General features: G+C 35.6%; 1 protein-coding gene across 3 annotated transcripts in view; it reads right to left on the reverse strand.

Annotated features, from left to right (window-relative positions):
* Positions 1 to 19,637, reverse strand: part of BRINP3 (BMP/retinoic acid inducible neural specific 3) — a 162,879-nt gene that overhangs the window by 136,810 nt on the left and 6,432 nt on the right. For 2 of the 3 annotated variants that reach the window (XM_081114390.1, XM_081114392.1), the window contains exon 2: positions 9,707 to 9,992. In XM_081114390.1, coding sequence (XP_080970516.1) covers positions 9,707 to 9,942 — 236 coding nt within the window. In that variant the 5' untranslated portion in view covers positions 9,943 to 9,992. Of the gene's footprint in view, positions 1 to 9,706; positions 9,993 to 19,637 lie in introns of those variants that run through there. The other variant, XM_081114391.1, reaches the window with a different exon arrangement.

Below are 19,637 nucleotides of genomic sequence, written 5' to 3' on the forward strand. Positions count from 1 at the left end.
TAGGTTGATGCGCAACCACTGAGCCATGCCGGCTGGGCAATCCATACATATTTTAATAGCCATAATTCAATTCTAAATCTAGTGTTCGTTTTTGCACAATATGTTTCTGGATTAAAATTCAGGGATAGTTCTCAGAAGGGTTCCGAAAGCAGTTCACCGGTAATGAAGCACTGTGGACTATTTTAGGCAGCGACAAGACCACAACTGTAAGAAACATTCATCTCCTATCTAATGACAGCCTCCAGAAACAGTAACACTCATTAAAAACATGACCGAAGAGGGATAAGGAAAGAGTGGCAGATGATATGTTGACAGGATGGTAATAATAATCATAATTATAGGAACATGACTTGCTTGTGTCAGGCACTACGCTAAGTGCTTCAGTGACATGCATTATTTAGTTAAATCCTCACATAAAACTTGTAAGGTGAATAGTATCATTATCTCTATTTTACAGACGATGATACAGATATAATTAGTGAGTTTAAGGTTACAGGTTATTGAAGTGGCGAGACCATAATTCAAACCTAAGCCATGCTTTTTAATTATTGTGCTACTTAGCTACCTCCATACTGTCACAAAATTGAAAAGATTTCATTAGATTTGGTATTAGAGATCGCTCTTGAATTAAAGACAGTAGGTAGTATCAAGAGTGAGAGGATAAAATAGCAAAACTATTTTCCACTCTAAACATTTTCATTCAAATATTTCTTTTCAAAATTTTTATCATATATGTAATTTTTGGAACCATTACCTTCAGTTTCATACCTCTACTTTTTAAAACATGAAAGTTGCCCAAAGACAAAGAAAAGAGTCAAATGTCAGGAACAGATAGTTTTTAGGAAAAGACTATATTCACAATATAATTACATATAATAGAATTATGAATATATTATAAACTCATAAGCTCACTCATAATGAAGACAGACAAATTTAACCACCAAGGCAACACTTTAACCTATAAGGCCATTGGAAGCAGCATCAAGATTTTAAATGCATATAACTTTTCATTTAATGTTTAGTATTATATGTGAGTTTCTCTTATCAAGACTTTGCTATTTCACCCACAATAAGGGATAATTGCCAATTCTCAATGATATTTAAAGATAATCAGATACAAAAATAGTGATGACATACCACATTTCCTTCTTGGTGGGGAATGTCGGAGTACCAGCAAAAAGCCATCATTTAGCTTTATGAAGCAAGGAGTTTGTTTGGTTCTTGCTGTTGAAACCAACCCTTAAAATGAAACAGTTCAATCCCACTGTATAATTTATAAGAAATCAAATTAATGGTGCTGTAAACAACTCGAATATGTTTATCCTGTTCAGATGACAAACTTACAAGATTTTTTTTCTCATTAAACTTATTTCTGGGTAATATGTCCGATAGAACTACCATAATATGTCTGTTAGAATTACTTTAGATAATTACTAAAATGTCTCAGGAAACAGATAAGTTATGACATATTATGTACCGTTCCTCAGGTTAGTTTGAGTCGCCATTTCTAAGAAGACAGTACATTTACAAATTGTCATGAAATTATTAACCTTCAACAAAAATATTTCTGAAATTTTAGTGGAAATTATGTTTACATAATACACTTAGGGTGGCTATTGCTTAATTAATTGATTTTAAATAAATGTGATACTGCATGTGTATAGGTAAGCACTCAAATATTTACATGCAAGTTTAAGAGATCCTTTCACATAAAAATTTTATTTTGCAAATTTTATTCCTTCTTGCTTAAAAATAATTATTTTAACAAATTATTAAACTGAAAAAGATGCTTTTATTTTAAGTGAGAAAAAAATCTTACAGAAAAATGAATTCAGTCATATGCATAATCTTGCAAGTAAACCATTTTTCTTTCAAGAATTTCCTACTGCATAACTGTATTTGTTTTTCTATCTAATGCAAATTAAATGAATATTAATCTGCAATATTATGCATTTTCTTCTAAAATGTCACTCAAAAGCTTATCTGCGTTGCTGAAAGAATTGAAAAATAAATAATTTGCATACCCATGAGCTCTACTGGGCATTCATTTTCAGTGCAAAATAAGAATCAAATAATGCTATTAAGGGGGGGGGGGTGTAATGAAAGTAAAAGGGGAACCCAGGCACAAAACATGCTCAATCACTCAGACACAGATACACACACAAATGGCAAGAGGGATGCCTTGGAAATAATAAAAAATTCAAATCACAAAAATGTAAATCTAAACAGATTTCGATAAAACGGAAGCTTTCTATCCACACCTTGTTACTGCTTGCATTCACACACCGGTCAGATTATGCCTCACTAAACACAGCTTTCACACCTACAGTCCAGAGAGTACACCTTAAACACAACATGGAAGTCATGGCATTTGACTGCCAGGGGAGACCATGGAAGATCCCATTGCCATGCTGGGATCTCTTTCTCCGATCTCCACAGTACGTTACCTTAAGAACAATAACAGGTAGCTGACAATTTGTGAATTCAAAATCGTCCACCCGCCCTTCTGGGTCATTCAAAAATTGGTGGTATTCAGAATCCATATCACACCCATAAAGTGAACAGGATGGCTTTAATTTATTACACGTTGACCAAGAATCCATCAGAAACTCCAATCTTTTCATGTCCCCAATTTGGCCATGAAGGAGCTTGGGGTTTCCAGACTGATACTTTTTATGTATTTACTTTTAAAGTCTATTTTTATTGATTTCGGACAGGAAGGGAGAGGGAGAGAGAGAGAAAAATATTGATGTGTTGCCTCCTGCATGCCCCCTACTAAGTTCTAGCCTGTAACCCAGGCATGTGCCCTGACCTGAATAGGAACCATCAACCTTGCGGTGCACAGTACAATGCCCAACCAACTGAGCCACACTGGCCATGGTGATAGGTGAATCTTAAGGGCATTTTTAATCCTGGGAATCTTTTGATTTTATGTCCCCAAAAAAGTTTCACCTCTAAAAAAATAATTGCAAAGAAAGTTATCATCCGTTGATTTTTGTAACAAATATGGAAAGTATTCTTATGTGTGATGAATTTAGTGATGACTATCAAAGGTTATTTTTCATATAATGGTTAATTGTCACGAGATTGCATTTTGTGAACAAATACTTAATACATTTTCATTGGGGGTATTTGTTGAAATCTATTTTTCTATTATGCTTTGGGATAATAGTCGTGTGTTTCTTTAAGATAAGACAGTCAGAACACAAGGCCACAGCAACACAGAGCCTTTGCTAATTCGAGGCTAAAGGAGAGATAGTTTAATTAGTTCGCTGCTATTATCTATTTAAGTGAGCAGCCAGGGAAAGGTCTGCTAGCAAAGAGACGTGCACATGCATGGTGAGGCCATTCTCTTTGCCTCTATGCAACCGTCACAGAAGAAGGGAACAGGTAGCTTACACATTAGAGTGGAGAAGGGAGAAAGATTTCTAAAACAAAGAGGAGGCCAGGTTGGTGTGGCTCAGTGGCCGTGTTGGCCCATGAACCAGGTGATCACTAATTTGATCCCAATCAGGGCTCATGCCCAGGTTGTGGGCTCCGCCCCCAGTGGGGGGCATGCAAGAGGCAGTCAATCAGTGATTCTCTCTCATCGATGTCTCTATCTCTCTCTCCCTCTCCCTTCCTCTCCCTGAAATCAATAAAAACATTTTAAAAAGTGGAGACAAAAAGGAATCATATGTTAGCAGAATATATGTCTATATAGGGATATTGGCACCTTAACAATAAACTTGTACATAAGTGAACTAATTTCAAATATTGTGAAACCTTCTGTTTCTTGATTATCATTAAAATATTCAGAAACCTTTAATAATTCTTTAATGGTAACCAAAGAGCTTATCATTTCCCCCTTTGCCTATAATCAAGGTTATCAGCTTTTACATTTAAACTGAAACAGTTTATTAATATTTTCCTGTTTGCTGGTTTAATAAATAGTATACTTTTTATATTGCCTTTGTTTACTATAACATTTAGAGAAACAGATGAAAGGAAAATTAAGAATACATAAATACAGCCTGTGTAATTTTTTACACAAACATTTGTTGGACATCTATGTATCATCGTAGATCACTTCAGTCTGAGAGGCAAATTCCATGGATAAATATTACTAATTAATTCACGTAAGACCCTTCTCTAGGCCAAATGAATTTTAATGGATAATTCTTGCAACCTACAGTAGATTATGGAATTCTGATTCCAATTGAAAATCATAAGAAAAAATCAGTAACTAATAGAAAAAGTAATCTAACCTATTATTTAACTTGCTACTTGGTCTAATAGGTATTAAATAAATAAAATCTATTACAAAATATAAATAATAAGTATGAATTTTGGCTTTAACTTTGGAAAGGTTAATTTGAAGGTGGTGTCTAATCTTTTACTATTATTCACATTACATGGTTCATAAAATAACAGAGCTAATATCCTAATCTTAATTTTATGACTCATACTTAAAAAGTTGGAAATTTTAAGTATTGCAATTACGTAGCAATTAATTTATTTTATATTAAGGCACACAAAAAAACATAATGAATATCCTTTTAGGACCTTTTCTTACAACAAAAGATATAATGCACATGACTAGTTATTTCATAAAACTCCATTTAAATATACACAATACACACACAGGAAAAGAAAGTAAAAAAAAAAATCTAAAACCTAAAAACATGAAGAGGTATTATTACTTAGTATTTTCTTTTTCCTCTGATTTTAAACTTTACATTTTTGACATAGTGTCCAATAAAAGACACACACACATACACACACACACACACACATTAGCAACTCAGAAGACCCAGAACATGATAACAGAAGAGAACAATAGTGATAATTTGGGTAATTGTATTTGGAAGAAGATCGCAGAGATAATGACAGAGAAGAATCAGGCTGCTTGGTAAGATGGAACCACAGTGAGAAAAATAATCAAATAAATTATTTGTTTGAATGCCAAAAAATCATAATTGTTATTTTCTCTTCTGTAAATAATTCTGTGGACTAGTAATGCTGTTCATTTTCTCATTTTAATAGCAAAAATCATGAATTCACAGTTAGACTAAAAATTATTACTTACAAATTCTATTAGTTGTTACAAAGCATGACTTTTATTTATAATCATGAGCTGATATACAATTCTCATTAAGAACTGGCTTTTCTGAAAGTTGATCATAATTCTTAAACCCTTGAATTATTATTTCTATTTCATTCGTGACTGAAATTTTTCAAATTTTTCCACTGTCCGCTAAAGGATATTTAAAATATAAATTCACAGATACATTTGATTGTGAAATAAAATTCAATAAAATTTTAGCCCTGGTTGGTGTGGCTCATCTTTCTCCACTTCTTATGAAGAGCTCTATCTTCTCTTTTGTTTTGGTCATGTCTTGGACTGTTTTGTTTTACAACCACATTTAGTTATATATTTCTAAACCACATAATTCAATTGCACCTATTCTGTGAGCTTCGTATGGTAGAATCACGGGTGCAAATTTTTCCTGTGTTGTGTTCCTTTCACTTAACATTCTATCTAGGAATTTTGTCTACTCTGTTACTAGTGTGAATGTTAATATACCTGAACTGACTAATTATTTTTTTGATATTTAATGTATTTTAAGAAATTCTTACATACCCCAACATCATGAAAGTATTTCACTCTGTTTTCTTCTAGAACAGGGGTGGGCAAACTTTTTGACTCGAGGGCCACAATGGGTTCTTAAACTGGACCGGAGGGCCGGAACAAAAGCATGGATGCAGTGTTTGTGTGAACTAATATCAATTCAAAGTAAACATCATTACATAAAAGGGTACGGTCTTTTTTTTCAATAGTTTTATTCATTTCAAACGGGCCGTATACGGCCCGCGGGCCGTAGTTTGCCCACGGCTGTTCTAGAAGCTTAATATGTTGCCTTTCCTATTTAGATCCTCATTCCATATCAAGCAGTTTTGTGGAGGTGGTATGACAAAGTAATCCTATTTCTGCTTTTCCCAAACAAAAACCCAAATTGCGGAACCACTTATTGAGAAGCTCACCCTTTCTCATATACTGTTTCATTATGGCCCTGTCATATATGAAGTGTCTATATATCCGTCCATCATTTTCTAGGCCAGCCTGTCCTTAACGGCATTTTGTAAATATAGTTGTTTCAGGGAAGATGACTACAAAGTCAGTAAGGCCCAACCTTTATTTCAATTGTCTCTTATTCTCAAACTTCATTTGGAAAAACTGCTGAGGAAGCCAAGTCAGTTGCAATAATCTGACATATCTTTACATTATTTTGAAAGATTACAAGAAAAGCATTGCCATGTTCCTCGTGATTCACTTGCACTCGTGGTTAAGCAAAAAAATGTTAGAACTCAAGGGTCAAGCTTTTTATTATTTTGTATTATCGTAAGTGAGTAATTGCACATGTAAAATGTTTCTCTTATGGGAACACAATTCACCACCCTCTGACTTTAGAACTCTTGTCCATGGTTCGAGATCATTGTAAGTTGGAGTTACTAAAAGTGAATCCCTCATCCAGAGCTCCTGCGAGTTATGAAAAGGATGAGGATTCCCAAGGCCTGTAAGAGATTATGCATTTGCTGGTGAGCATACTGCCTAAGGGTGTTTCTAGAATATGGTAACTACAATCACAAGGTTTCAATTTATTTAGGGCCCCGTGTGCTCCTGTTCTAGCCTTCAGAGCAGACATAATTTCTTCAGGCTTAGTCTATTTTCTAAAAGTGAGAACACGCACTTAAAACGCCTGTGCTTAGGTCCTACTTTCAATCTTTAGCCAAGAGAGAAAGACAGCTGAAAACCCAACTTTTAATATTTAACCAAAAAACCCAGTTTCGTGTTAGCAAGCTCACTGTAGATTCTCCAATTCAATGACCCTACTCATAAAATAATCACCTCTTGAGTCATAATGTAGTTTCAGACCAAAATTTAAAAAGTACTTCATAACACTCATTAATTTAAAAATACAAAGATATTGACATGAAGACTTTTGTGATATTTAAGTGAGATCAGACAAAATAAATAGACATGGAAATAAAATAAAATAAAATAAAATAAAATAAAATAAAATAAAATAAAATAAAAATACAAAGATAAGCCTTCTTAGTCGACAAAATGCATCTTGTGAAAAGAATATTTCTTTTTCTTTAAGTTCTGACCATGATCTTGCTATGTTTAGTTGTTATGATCTTGCTGTTCTATATCTGCAGTAAAAAGTACAATATGATTCTGGAGAAGGAGCTAGATGAAGAAAGACAACTGAAAGATATTTGGCATCATTATCTTAAAAGGCTTAATATGTTTTACATTCATAACCACTGCCTTTCAGAAACTATGTCAACATATCCTGCATGAAGTAGCTTATGGCAGTAATAAAATGCACTGGTAGAATTTTGCCGATCACTTTTTGAAATTATGTGGTCTTTCAAAATGATAAAGCTAGAGATTAAAATGGGAAAATATAGATTTTTCCATCTCTGTGTATTAATCACAAATTCCATATTTGAGGTTGGACATTTGTGAACAATAAAGTCTCTGATAATTATTTCTGAACACAGATATGAAACAGCAAAGAAACCAGAAAGCTATTCTAATCCTTGTTGTTGAGATGGTCCTGATATGTCAAAAATAAAGTTAACTTCTCCAGAAGGACTCAGATCCATTATATTGGAGGGAGAGGTGAAGAGAACTCTCTGAAATTTAGGGAAATACTAGTTAGACAAACGAAATATCTCACTGTGGCAAGGCAAAAGGAATCTTCATGAATATATTACATTGCTCATTCCATGCCAACCACCAATGATCATAGATAGCATCATTAGGCAATGTTTCAAAGGTCACATAGAAGTTATGGTCTGGTCCAAGCAGGGGACAAGGGCATCATATTCCATGGTTTACAAACAGATAACTTCCATACATGCTTATTCAAGCGACAAAGATAAAGATATCAGAAAGTTGAGAAGTATAGGACTAATGAAGGTCGTTAGGAATAGAGTCCCATGAATTCTAAATGGAATATACAAGCCTTGAAAACCAACCCCAAGGTGTTGTTTTCCATTACCTTTCACTGTGGCAATCCAAACAATTTTGGTGCCTCTCATTCATTCAGCCTAGAACCTCTAAAACATGCCAACCCTTGTTTGCAACTCACAACCAATCAACGGATGAGCCAACCTCCAACAACCACACACAAGACACCTCCGGCCTCCCGAGGGAGATGTCAATAGATTGTGGAGACAAGCGTGCACCAGTCTGACTGACAGACTGTTAAAACCCTCCTGCAGAATGCTGACATAGAAGGCATTCTCACCACCTTCAACTCAAGTCATTTCACACAATCTGTGAAGGAAAGCAGGCTTAACCAACACACACATGAAAAGGAATACAACTGGAATCATATTATACTGATTGCATTTCAGAACATCTTTAATATTTGTCATTTTACCTTTAAAAATAGAGTAAGTCTTTTTTGTAGACTTGTGACCATGCTCTGGCTGCCTGGACTAGGAATTTCTAACCACACACACACACACACACACACACACACACACACACACACACAGTAATTCTGTGATGTTTCATAGAACTAGTTCAGTACCTTCAGTCTGTTTGGTAAATACTAGTAGGCATTGCTGATAGAATTTATACATTTCCCAGGCTATAAAGACCACATACAGACCAGAAGCACAGTGCCCTCTGGTGCACAGATACAACATAAAATAAAACATATATATCACATATTTACATATAGACACACAAATGCAAAGCTAAGTTTTGCTTCTCTATGAATGTTCAACAAATCACTGGGAATCGTAAGCTTCTATCTCGAAGAAATGAACCAATCAAAACTTTCATAAAACATTCTCTATGGCATAGACTCAGGCGCACTTGCGTATCCTATATTTAATGGGTTCACTGGGCTCGGGGGCAGGAAGTCTGTTGGAATTCACATACAGCTTCTTTTGTGTAACTATTTATAGAGTTAAACACCAAAGAGCAGTAAAAGCTATAGGCCATACATCTCAATCCCTTCTTCTTTCTCAGCCTTTGCTATCATGTCCTGTTTATCTTTTTCCTTCTATTCCATGGACATTTCCGCCATTGCCATAGTATGAATGGACTCAACTTCTCAATGACTAGTACAAGACATCATTTCCACTGAAGCTCAGAAATGTAACCACACAGCGTAGCATAAGTAGAAAGGAAAACACCATTGAAGAAAATTCACTGAACAGTGTTTACGATGATGAACTCAGCCTCCAAGTTCACTGGCATTGACCTGAAGGCACAGAAGGATTCTAGGATCTGAAAGGGACCCACAAGGGGTCACCGTTATCACGTTTTCCTGGAATACGTTCCGTCGATGAGAAATACACTGAGTGGCCAGATGATTACAACCACCCCATCGGTACAATGAAGTGAATTAGTTATGTAAATAATAATAATAATAAAACCTTGAGCGCATTTCCTTAGGAAGTGTTCAATATTCAGTATTGTTGGAAGTGTCAATGAGGTACTGATGGGGTGGTCATAGTCATCCGGCCACTCCGTGTATGTTTAAATAACACAAAAACATCACAGAGGTGAATGGTAAATAAGAACCCTCCTGATGACAACCCGCTCCCCTCGGAAACTCTCCCTTAGAGAAACCCATTCACACACAGCCTCCCAGGCAGAGAGCTCTGCACCGGCCTGCCCTTGGCCCCCCAGTACCTGTATATCTTGTATCTTGTGCTAAATCCCTGCCGGCTTCGGTCCACAAAATCAGTGTATTCCTGTGAGCGATGGAAGGGTCCCTTGTCATACAGGAGCCAGTCGAAGGGGCTTGTGGCATGCTGGTCGGAGACGGCAGCAACGGCGAACACCCAGCAATGCAGACTCAGGGCTATCCACTCCCATAGAGCCATCAGAGAGAGCACTTCAGCACCGGCTCCGCTGCGCCATATCATGCTTCCTCTGGGCACTTGGCGCCTTCATCCTCTTAGCTTGCCCTCAACACCTAGACAAAACACACAGGCCGTCAGTGAGCGCCCACAGCGTGCTTTCCAGCATGAAGCTGTGGAGGAGGCTGATGCATTTAAAAAAAAAAAAAATCTAATAGCATTGCTTTAAACTGGACCATTGCAAAAGTGACCCGAGGAAACTCAAATGACTGTGATCTGTCACAGCTGTGTCCCTGTCACACCCGTGTCCCTTTGAGTGTGTTGGGAAGGAAGGCACAAGTCACAAGGGCCTCCTCATGCCGGTGTCTTCAGTAGATGGTGAAGCCCTACAAAGCCACAAGGAAAAGTCCGGACTCACAATTCTTTTATTATTTTTTCTGCTTATAAATGTTTTATAACGTTGAGCACTTTATAAATAATGAATGTTTAATTATATTATAATTTGTTATAAATTTTAATGCTAAGTGTACTTGATTATTTAGTTATGTTAGGACAATTCTTGCAAATGAATTAAAGATATTTAGGTAGTTATTTTCGTAACATGGATGAAATTGGATGGACTAAAACTATGGGTTTAGGAATGAATAAATAAATGTTTATATATGTTTATATATGTGTGTGTCTATCTGTCTATCTCTCTATATAGATAAAAAAAGGAATGGGTGGGTGTGTGGAGGGGGGAGAGTAGAGGTGTGTGTTGGCTCAGCTATTTTTCCCATTATCCTATTAGAAACAAACCTTTCTGATTATTTAAACAGAATCATAGTTAAATTATGTTTAGGATCTTTAAAAGATTTCACTGTGCCTCTATGTATTATGCATGAGATAAGTAGGCATACCTACAAAGTTCACATACACACAGTACCTAAGACAATACAGATTATATGTAAACTGTGAAACCATATACATTAATTTTAGGAACATTCAAAAATAAAGTAACAAGAGGCGTGATCCCAGGGTGGCAGAGCAAAGCAACTTTACATGAAGCAGCTGATGCAACATCTAGACACCACACACAAAAAATCCTACAAATAATCTGAATTCAGGTCTACTTTCTCTCTTCACCAATTTTTCCAACATTATTATTTATAGCACACAGAACTGAGCAGTTTGTAAATTCTACTAATGAGAAAGTTTGGGTTGTAAAAGATTCCTAGTCAGCAAAATCTCTTTAGAAAGCAATCAGAATGCCCAGTATTAGGTAAATATTTTAATTATAGCTGTCATATTTCTCTGGTGTTTGGATAAGGCAATTGATGGCTTTAATTTGCTTTCTAGTTATAGCCCTATAATTCATAATTTAATCCTAAACTATTTATTGATGAGACGTATACAGCAATAATTTTGCAACTATAAAGAATGCCAAGACAGAAATACAATGTGAACGGCCAAGGTCATGATATCCGCAGTCTTACCCACCACACAATTGAAAGGGCTAATACCCACACACAATATAAGTTGCCCCAAGCACATGAGCTATTTCACTGTGGTCACTGAAGAATGCCATCGTTGTAAATAACTTAGGAAGCCTTCCAAGTGAATACATTTTAAAAATTATTTATCATAAAAAAAATAAAATCACATAATAGAAACATTTTGAAATAGGGGTTGGGAGGTGCTGGGTCCCTATCAATTATTTGTCTAAATGGAGCACTGTCAAATGACTCAACTCATAATTTCCAATTCTGATGGAGCAAATAGATATTTTTACATAGTATTTTTCTTATGTGGGAGCTATGGCATTTTTCGTAATATCAATGCATTTCGCTTACATTCATAAACTAAGAATTATTATTATTATTATGCATAAACGAACAGTATAATCCCCCTGTGACTAACAAATATTTCCTATCTTTGTTAAGCACACATTTTTATTCTGCTGATCAAATATATTCAAACTCGCACCATTTAATCACTGTGACAAAAAAATGTTATATTTTCCTACGTGAAGCAGCAAGAATAGGGCCTCGTATGTGGTCGAGACGTTAGGAATGTTTCAAAGCATGTTTCCTACTGGTGCAAAATCATAATTATACACCTAACTCCTTGAGTTTAAATCATTAAATTGAACACAACTCTGCTCAAGCACATGAGTTTGTAAGACACAGAGCATTACAGAAAAAGTGGGGAACGGCAGGCCTAGACTAAATTCCGCCATTTTTCCATACATAATTACCCAGAACCACTGTTTTAATTCTTTCCTTCACCAAATGTGCTGAAGAGGTTTCGGGGTCCTCATTCCCTCATCTTAACATATAGGAAGATGGAGTGATTTTTCTTAAAATACGTTTGGGGAAACTACCTAAAGGTGTTAACATTAGGTTTATCTTTATGGTTTTGTTGGTGGTGGTGGTGGTGTGTGTGTGTGTGTGTGTGTGTTCTATTTATTTATTTATTCACTTATTTATTTTTTTATTGAATTTATTGGGGCAACATTTGTTAGCAAAATTACATAGGTGTCAGGTGTGCAATTCTGCAATACATCATTCGCATAGTGTGCTGTGTATTCACCACAGCAAGTCATCTCTGTTTCCACTGATCCTACCTTTACACTCTTTTACCTGCCCCTACCTTCCTTTCCAACTGGTAATCACCATAAGCTTGTCTGTGTCTATGAGGTTGGTGGTTGTTGTTTTTGCTTAATCCCTTCACCTTTTTCCCTCTGCCCCTATCCAACTCCCCTCTGACAGCTGTGAGTCTTTTCTCTGTATCTATGAGTCTATTTCTATTTTGTTTGCCTTTTTTGTTGTTGTTCATAAGATTCCACATATGAGAGAACTCATATGGTACTTGTCTTCCTCTGACTGACTTGTTTCACTTAGCATCATGTTCTTCTGGGCCATCCACGCTGGGAAGATTTCCTGATGTTAATGGCCATGTCCGTTTCCAGTGTGAAATGTACCACAGCTTTTTTATCCACTTATTTACTGATGGGCACTTGGGTTGCCTCCAAACCTTGGCTGTAAATAACACTGCCGTGAACATAGGGGTGCATTTATTCTTTCGAATTAGTGTTTCGGGTTTTTCTGAATATGTTCCCAGAAGTGGAAGCGCTGGGTCATACAGCAGTTCCATGTTTAATTTTTTGAGGAAACTCCATATTGTTTTCCCTTGCCCAACGTGATATATCAGAAAAAAATATTGCTCTGAGAAACGTCCTGCCTATGTTTTCATCCAGGATTTTTATGGTTTTGAGTCTAACATTCAAGTCTGTTAATACTATTTCCATTCCATTCCTGTATGCAAATTATTTTCATATTTATTTTAAAATGTCTTTTGTTTCACTATTTTGGTAGTCAAAGGTAGTCATAGTTACAAATAAGTTTTTTGAAGCATTCCTCATATTTTACTTTAAAATTAGATCTTGTAATCTAAACATACTATGCAAAACATCCTGCATCTGAACTTTATGCTACAGTCTCTGACCACTTATGAACTGGAAATAAGTACGATTTGAACCTTACCAAGGTATTTTGTGATATGACCCCATAAGTTGAAACACTGTGATAGTTTGTTTGTATTTAAATGGTAAAGAGGCCAAAACCGGTTTGGCTCAGTGGACGGAGCGTCGGCCTGCAAACTGAAAGGTCCCAGGTTCGATTCCGGTCAAGGGCATGTACCTGGGTTGCGGGCATATCCCCAGTAGGAGATGTGCAGGAGGCAGCTGATCGATGTTTCTCTCTCATCGATGTTTCTAACTCTCTATCTCTCTCCCTTCCTCTCTGTAAAAAAATCAATAAAATATATTTAAAAAAAAATAAATGGTAAAGAGAACCCAGGTGACTCTGAGTTTGGCTACCCGCCCCCCCCCCCTTTTTTTAAAATTAATCTTCAATTGAGAATTTTTTCCATTTAATTTTAGAGAGAGTGGAAAGGAGGGGAAGAGAGAGAGAGAAACAGTGATTAGAGAGAGACTTATCAATTGGTTGCTTCCTGCATCTTGCACCCCCAACCAGGGCCGGGGATTGAGCCTGCAACCGAGGTACATGCCTTTGACCAGAATAGAACCCGGGATCCTTCAGTCCATGGGCCAACGCTCTATCCACTGAGCCAAACCAGCTAAGTTTGGAGATTTTTAAGAGCAATTTCCCCGATGTGAGGGACAGAACTGAGGAATGGAGCTCCCCTTCTCTTAATTTTTCCTAATCAGTTCTGCCATTAGGTAGTAGCACTTAACTTCCTCTTTATTGGTAGGACAAGATTGTATTGGCAGGATCAAGCCTGAGATTAGTTCCCTCCGCAGTATATCCTCCTCAGAGGAATAAGAAACCCTCATTAAGATGGAAACCACTTAAAGCTGTAATTCAGAGGCTCGGTATTGCCTGATCAGCTAAAATAAATAACCAGAAAGGCCTTCTGGAATACAGGTTTAGCAGCTAAATGACTCGAGAGCTTCACTTCTAAGGCCAGTCTTAACCTGTAGAATGTAATTTAAAACAAGGCAGCTCAGTTCTCTTTTTTTTTTTAAAAAAAAAAAAAAGGAAGGACAGTGAGAAAGTACAAAAGTAACGCATTACTAACAGATTAATAGAATGATAATCTGTTGCTGGGGTAAGCAGATAAAATGAAACAGCACATAACATTTAGAGAAAAGGACTTCAACTCAGTGCATGTTCCCTAGCGACTGTGTACACAAGAGTGTGTTAACCATTAGCAGGTCACAGGCTTACTGAAACATACTACCTGCCAGCAAGTCCTTCATAATTGGGTCAAACCAACAGAGGTGTTAAAGAGGGTGATCGTAACATACTGAGAAACGCTAGAAGATTCATGAATGGAAACCCATCCAGTCTACAGTTATTTTAATCATTTGCATGCTACCACATTCAAAAGGACTCGAGGTAGATATTAACCCACAGGAACTAAAAACAACAAAAGGAGGTGATCCACCACAAGCAAGCCAACCCAAGGTCACGGAGGTAAGTCTCCACCTGCCCCTCTCCAAGGCCCCTGCACCACCTCCTAAGGAAGATGGCGGAACACTGCGTGCTTCTAACTAGAGGAAGACTCTTTAGCAATGATGCCTAGAACATCTTTCCCAGTTGCTAGAGATGCTGGAAGGGCCCAGGTTTTCACATGTTAGTTAGTCTTGCATTGACCGGTGTCAGTAATATATTCCAGCCCCTCTAAACTTTTTAACAATAAGCACCCAACTTCCCCATTCTTTATCGAACACACAATTCTGAAAACATTTGATATTTTCAAGGGCCACTCTTGTCAATATTACTTTAACTTCTAACATAACCCAAGCAGTCTTCAAAACTCAAAAAGTAACACAGAACTTAAATTATCAAGAACTACATTTCAAAAGGAAAATACACCTGCAGGATAAACCTAATGTGCATTCTTGAGTGTTTTTATATAAAAAGAACCAGCCAGATTTTGAAGGATATTATAAGAAAGAATAAATGGGACATTACCATGTCTGACATATAGAGACTATTTAACATCAGCTATTCCCAGCATATCACGTACACATTTTTAAAAAATCATGTTGTCTGAACTTGTCAGAAATTACCTTCTAAACAATAATTATGAGAATCGGCATTATAGGACTTATCGGAGACCAAACTTTGGTAATAGATAAATTCTCAGTCAATAGTTACTAATTGTGTAGTTTCAAATCCTGAGCAATTAAATTTCCACTTTCAGCTTAGACATCTGAAAATCTGTATCTGAAAGATAGTAAAGGATGTCAAATGTTTATCATTTTTGTGATGAAAGAATCATTAAAGATAGATTAAACTTTTGTTTATTCTACTGACTCCATATTGATGAGAAACAAATATTTTAATAGTTAATAACCACAGTTTATATTGGAGCTGCTGATTCTTACTCTAAGTAAGACATGATTTCCTTAAATAACAGCTGTCAAGGATGCGTTTTAAAAAGAAGAGACCTGAGTGATCTTTCATATTCACGTTGGCCGATCTCTGTAGGATCACAATTTGTCATTTTGTCTTTCAAATTGGTTAAACGAGAGATGTGTTCGCATGTCTGCATTTTACGGATGGGTGGAAGGCACAAATGAAAACTCGATACAGTTCCCTCTAAGAGGAAACTTGGATGCTCCAAGTTATATTTCCGCATAGTTCTGTTGCTAGTCAAACATAATTTGTGTTAGCCCAAGTAGAGAGACAGCTCTACCTTGAAAATGTCAATAATCTGACTTGGCTCTAAAAGGACTCAAATAAGGAGTGATGTATTGCAAAAATGTGTGTGTGCTGGAGAGGTGGGTTGTAAATACTTGACCTAAGAGCCCAAAGGTGAGAAAGATGCTTAAAACAAGTGCCTTAGTGTTTTGTTTTGTTTTTAAAAAAATGTTTTAAGATGAATTTTCTTAAAATATTTTTGATTGATTTCAGAAAGAAACAGAGAGGAAGAGATAGAAACATCAATGATGAAAGAGAAGCATTGATTGGTGGCCTCCTGCACGCCCCACACTGGGGCTGGAGCCTGCAACCCGGGCATGTGCCCTGACCAGGAATTGAACCTTGACCTCCTGATTCATAGGTCAACATTCAACCAGTGTGCCACACTGGCTGGGCTTAAGATGAATTTTTAAAAGCATGTAGACTGTCCCTTTAGAAATTGCTCAGAATCCTCTTTTTCTTTGCTCTTAACTTTAAGGTTCAATTCCCAGAGTCAACTGAATGCCATTCTCTTAGTTCCCATTTGAAGAATGAAAGTGCTGAGTTGGGGCGATTGTGAAAGACAGGTAGAAACTTCCTATAAGTAAAAAAGAGTATATCTTACAAATCTAGAAAACTCAGCTTCCATCTTAATTGCTTATTCAAGAAAATTCTGAATTTAAAATTCACAAATTGTTGTTGTTGTTTTTTAACAACTTCATTCAGAGTAAAATTAGTCATTGGGAACAAAAAAATATAGTTTCCACTTGTTGCTTAGTTCATTGATAACTGGCAAGTTCTTTTTATTCTATTTTGGAAACCTTAATATTCTTCCATATTATTCCAATGTATAATCTTAAAAAGTATGACTTATCACATTTATAAAATGTACGGTAACTCTGTCATTGTATATTAGTGACAGGTCTAAAGGAATAATCAGAAAGTCTATTACTGTAAACTTAGGTAGAGGCATTCGATATCAATGTGTTAAGTAAGGTAGACTTCGTCTATGTTAATATGGTTGGTGTTATAAAAGAAAAGGTTGAGAAATATATGGGTTAATTACCTTAAAACACATTTTTTACAACTTTAGAGCATGATTTATTCAACCTTTAGCAATTGTCTTCTAAAAATTTATATTGTGTTTAGTATTTTTTTAAGAGGTATTCACTCCTGAAAAAGACTTTTCCACCATCTCTATCCATAGATTTACAGGGCTGATGTTTCAAACCATCAGAAATATGGCCTCACTAAAGACATGAAAGCCACTTAAATATGTTTGAACCCCAGGAACTCCCTGACAGGATTACCTTTTCTTCTATATCTACTTTAACTACAACAGAAGGGGCTTCTGCTCACAGTACTAAATTGCATATCTAACAGCAGTAACAAAAACTTGAATCTTAAAAAACAGGCATATCAAAGATATTATGAACTGTAAAGCACCCATTCATTATAAGCATCCTGCAAACATGTGTGTAATATGATCCTTGAGTGAAGCCACGGTTCAGAGTTTCAATTTATTCTTTAATTTGACAGAATCATTTTCCCCAAACTGGCCTATATTTGTGGTTATCACTTGATACACTTTATTTTATTTTTTATTGAATTTATTGGGGTGACAATGGCTAATAAAATTATATAGGTGTATAATTCTATAATACATCATCTGTAGATTGTATTGTGCTGACTTCACTCATATCTGGGATCTCAGAACAAAATAAACTAACAAAATAGAAACAGACTCAGAGAGAGAGAGAGAAAACAGACTGACAGTTGTCATAGGAGAGGGGGGGTGGGGGGCTGGTGAAAAAGGTAGAGGGATTAAGCAAAGAAAAAAACTCACTTGACATATTTTTTTAAAAAAATGATTTTCGGTTGTGAAAGTGGGTATTGAATGAATCTATAGAGTAGCAGTGTGTTTACATGCTAGCCACTATTTGACACTGAAAATCTCAAATGCATGTTGACTCAGCTCAAGTCTTACCAAGGCTAGATTGTTTTTTAATAGTGCAATTGTCTGGAGATAGCTTTTAAAATTAACGAAATGCAAGACTCCAGAAAAGTTCATAAAAAACAGCTCAATCCTGAGGAGATTGGCTTATAGTCACAGACATCAAGAAGAATAAGTCTATCTATTAAGCCTTCTTTCACAATAAATCCATAATGGAATGGAAATGAAACACACCATTATGAGACAATAATTCTTATAAAGCAGAGAGCTACAATGCATTTGAAGGTAACATTAACATATGTATTAATTTAATCAATAAATTTGTATTTTATAGATTTAATTTTCTGGAACTATAAGATGGTAGCTGCTTTATTAGCTATTAAAGAAGATGTGTTATGCTTTGGGTGCTTTTAAAGGCATCCACATCTCAATAAATTAGGGTTTAGGAATAAAAAACAAATATTCCTAAAATTAATCATAAGCCAAAATAGGTCACTTTGAGGATAAATTGCACTGTTAACTCTAAACTTAATAAAAATTAAAAATGTAAAGAAATTATGAATTTAGCAATGACTATAGAATGAGAATCTGTAAGATTCCTTAACTTATTAGATTGCATGTCATTTTTCCACATCTGAATTTATACTTTCTTATTTGAAAATAAACATTTTAAAAATCAACAAAAGTATTTCATGATAAAATTGTAATAATCCACTCAGTTCATTAAAAATATATTAGTCATATCTTTCAATCTTGGGGGAAATAGGTTAGAAAATCATCACTGGGTTTATTTCCATTATTAGAGTATCAGCTAGTTATTCATGACTTGTTAGCATGAATACAAAATTGAGAAATACCTCAGAGCTGTTTGTACAAACACATTATTTCAAACATTAACCATAGGAGTATGGATTCATAGCTTATGAACTAATTATCTTTGGAGACATTGTAACCGGATAAGCCTGAACATGAGTAATTGGATATAAATATTCTTCATGACTCATCAAATATGCCTTGAGATGATAGTGATAAAAACCCAAAAATGTTATTGATGAGGATATTTGATGACCAGTATAAATGGTTAGAGTGGTTATTTGATATCACCACGAAAAAAAAAAAAAAAGTTAGGCCAGAACTTCCAGATGCTTTTTCAGTAGAAAGGCCATTAGTGTTCATGATGAAATTTCATCTTCAGGAATCATTTCTAGACTCTAGAAGAGAATACACACTATTAAACTATCCCTTTTCTCTTAAGAATCAAGATTATCCATTAGCAACCAATAATATTCATACACAAATTACTTGGGGGTTTTGTTCTCCTTTGGAACTTATGAAATATAAACACTGTAATCATAAAAGCATCTAGTAATATGTGGGGAAGCAGGTCAAAATTACACTCCTAAATATCTCAATGAAATTACCCAAGTAGTTGCTAAATTAAAACAACAATGATGCCAGATGTCACCTAATTAACTCTGGGAAGCTGAATATACTTTGTAAAAGATGTTTGGAATTCCTGGTCTTTTTTTTTAGTTCAACCATTTTGAAAGTTGTTACATAAGAATATGTTTATCTTGTTTTCAATTGAACTGGTAGAGATCATCGGGTTAACAATA

Source organism: Myotis nattereri (genome assembly GCF_964212035.1).
Source record: "Myotis nattereri genome assembly, chromosome: 20".
Classification (NCBI taxonomy): Eukaryota; Metazoa; Chordata; class Mammalia; order Chiroptera; family Vespertilionidae; genus Myotis; species Myotis nattereri.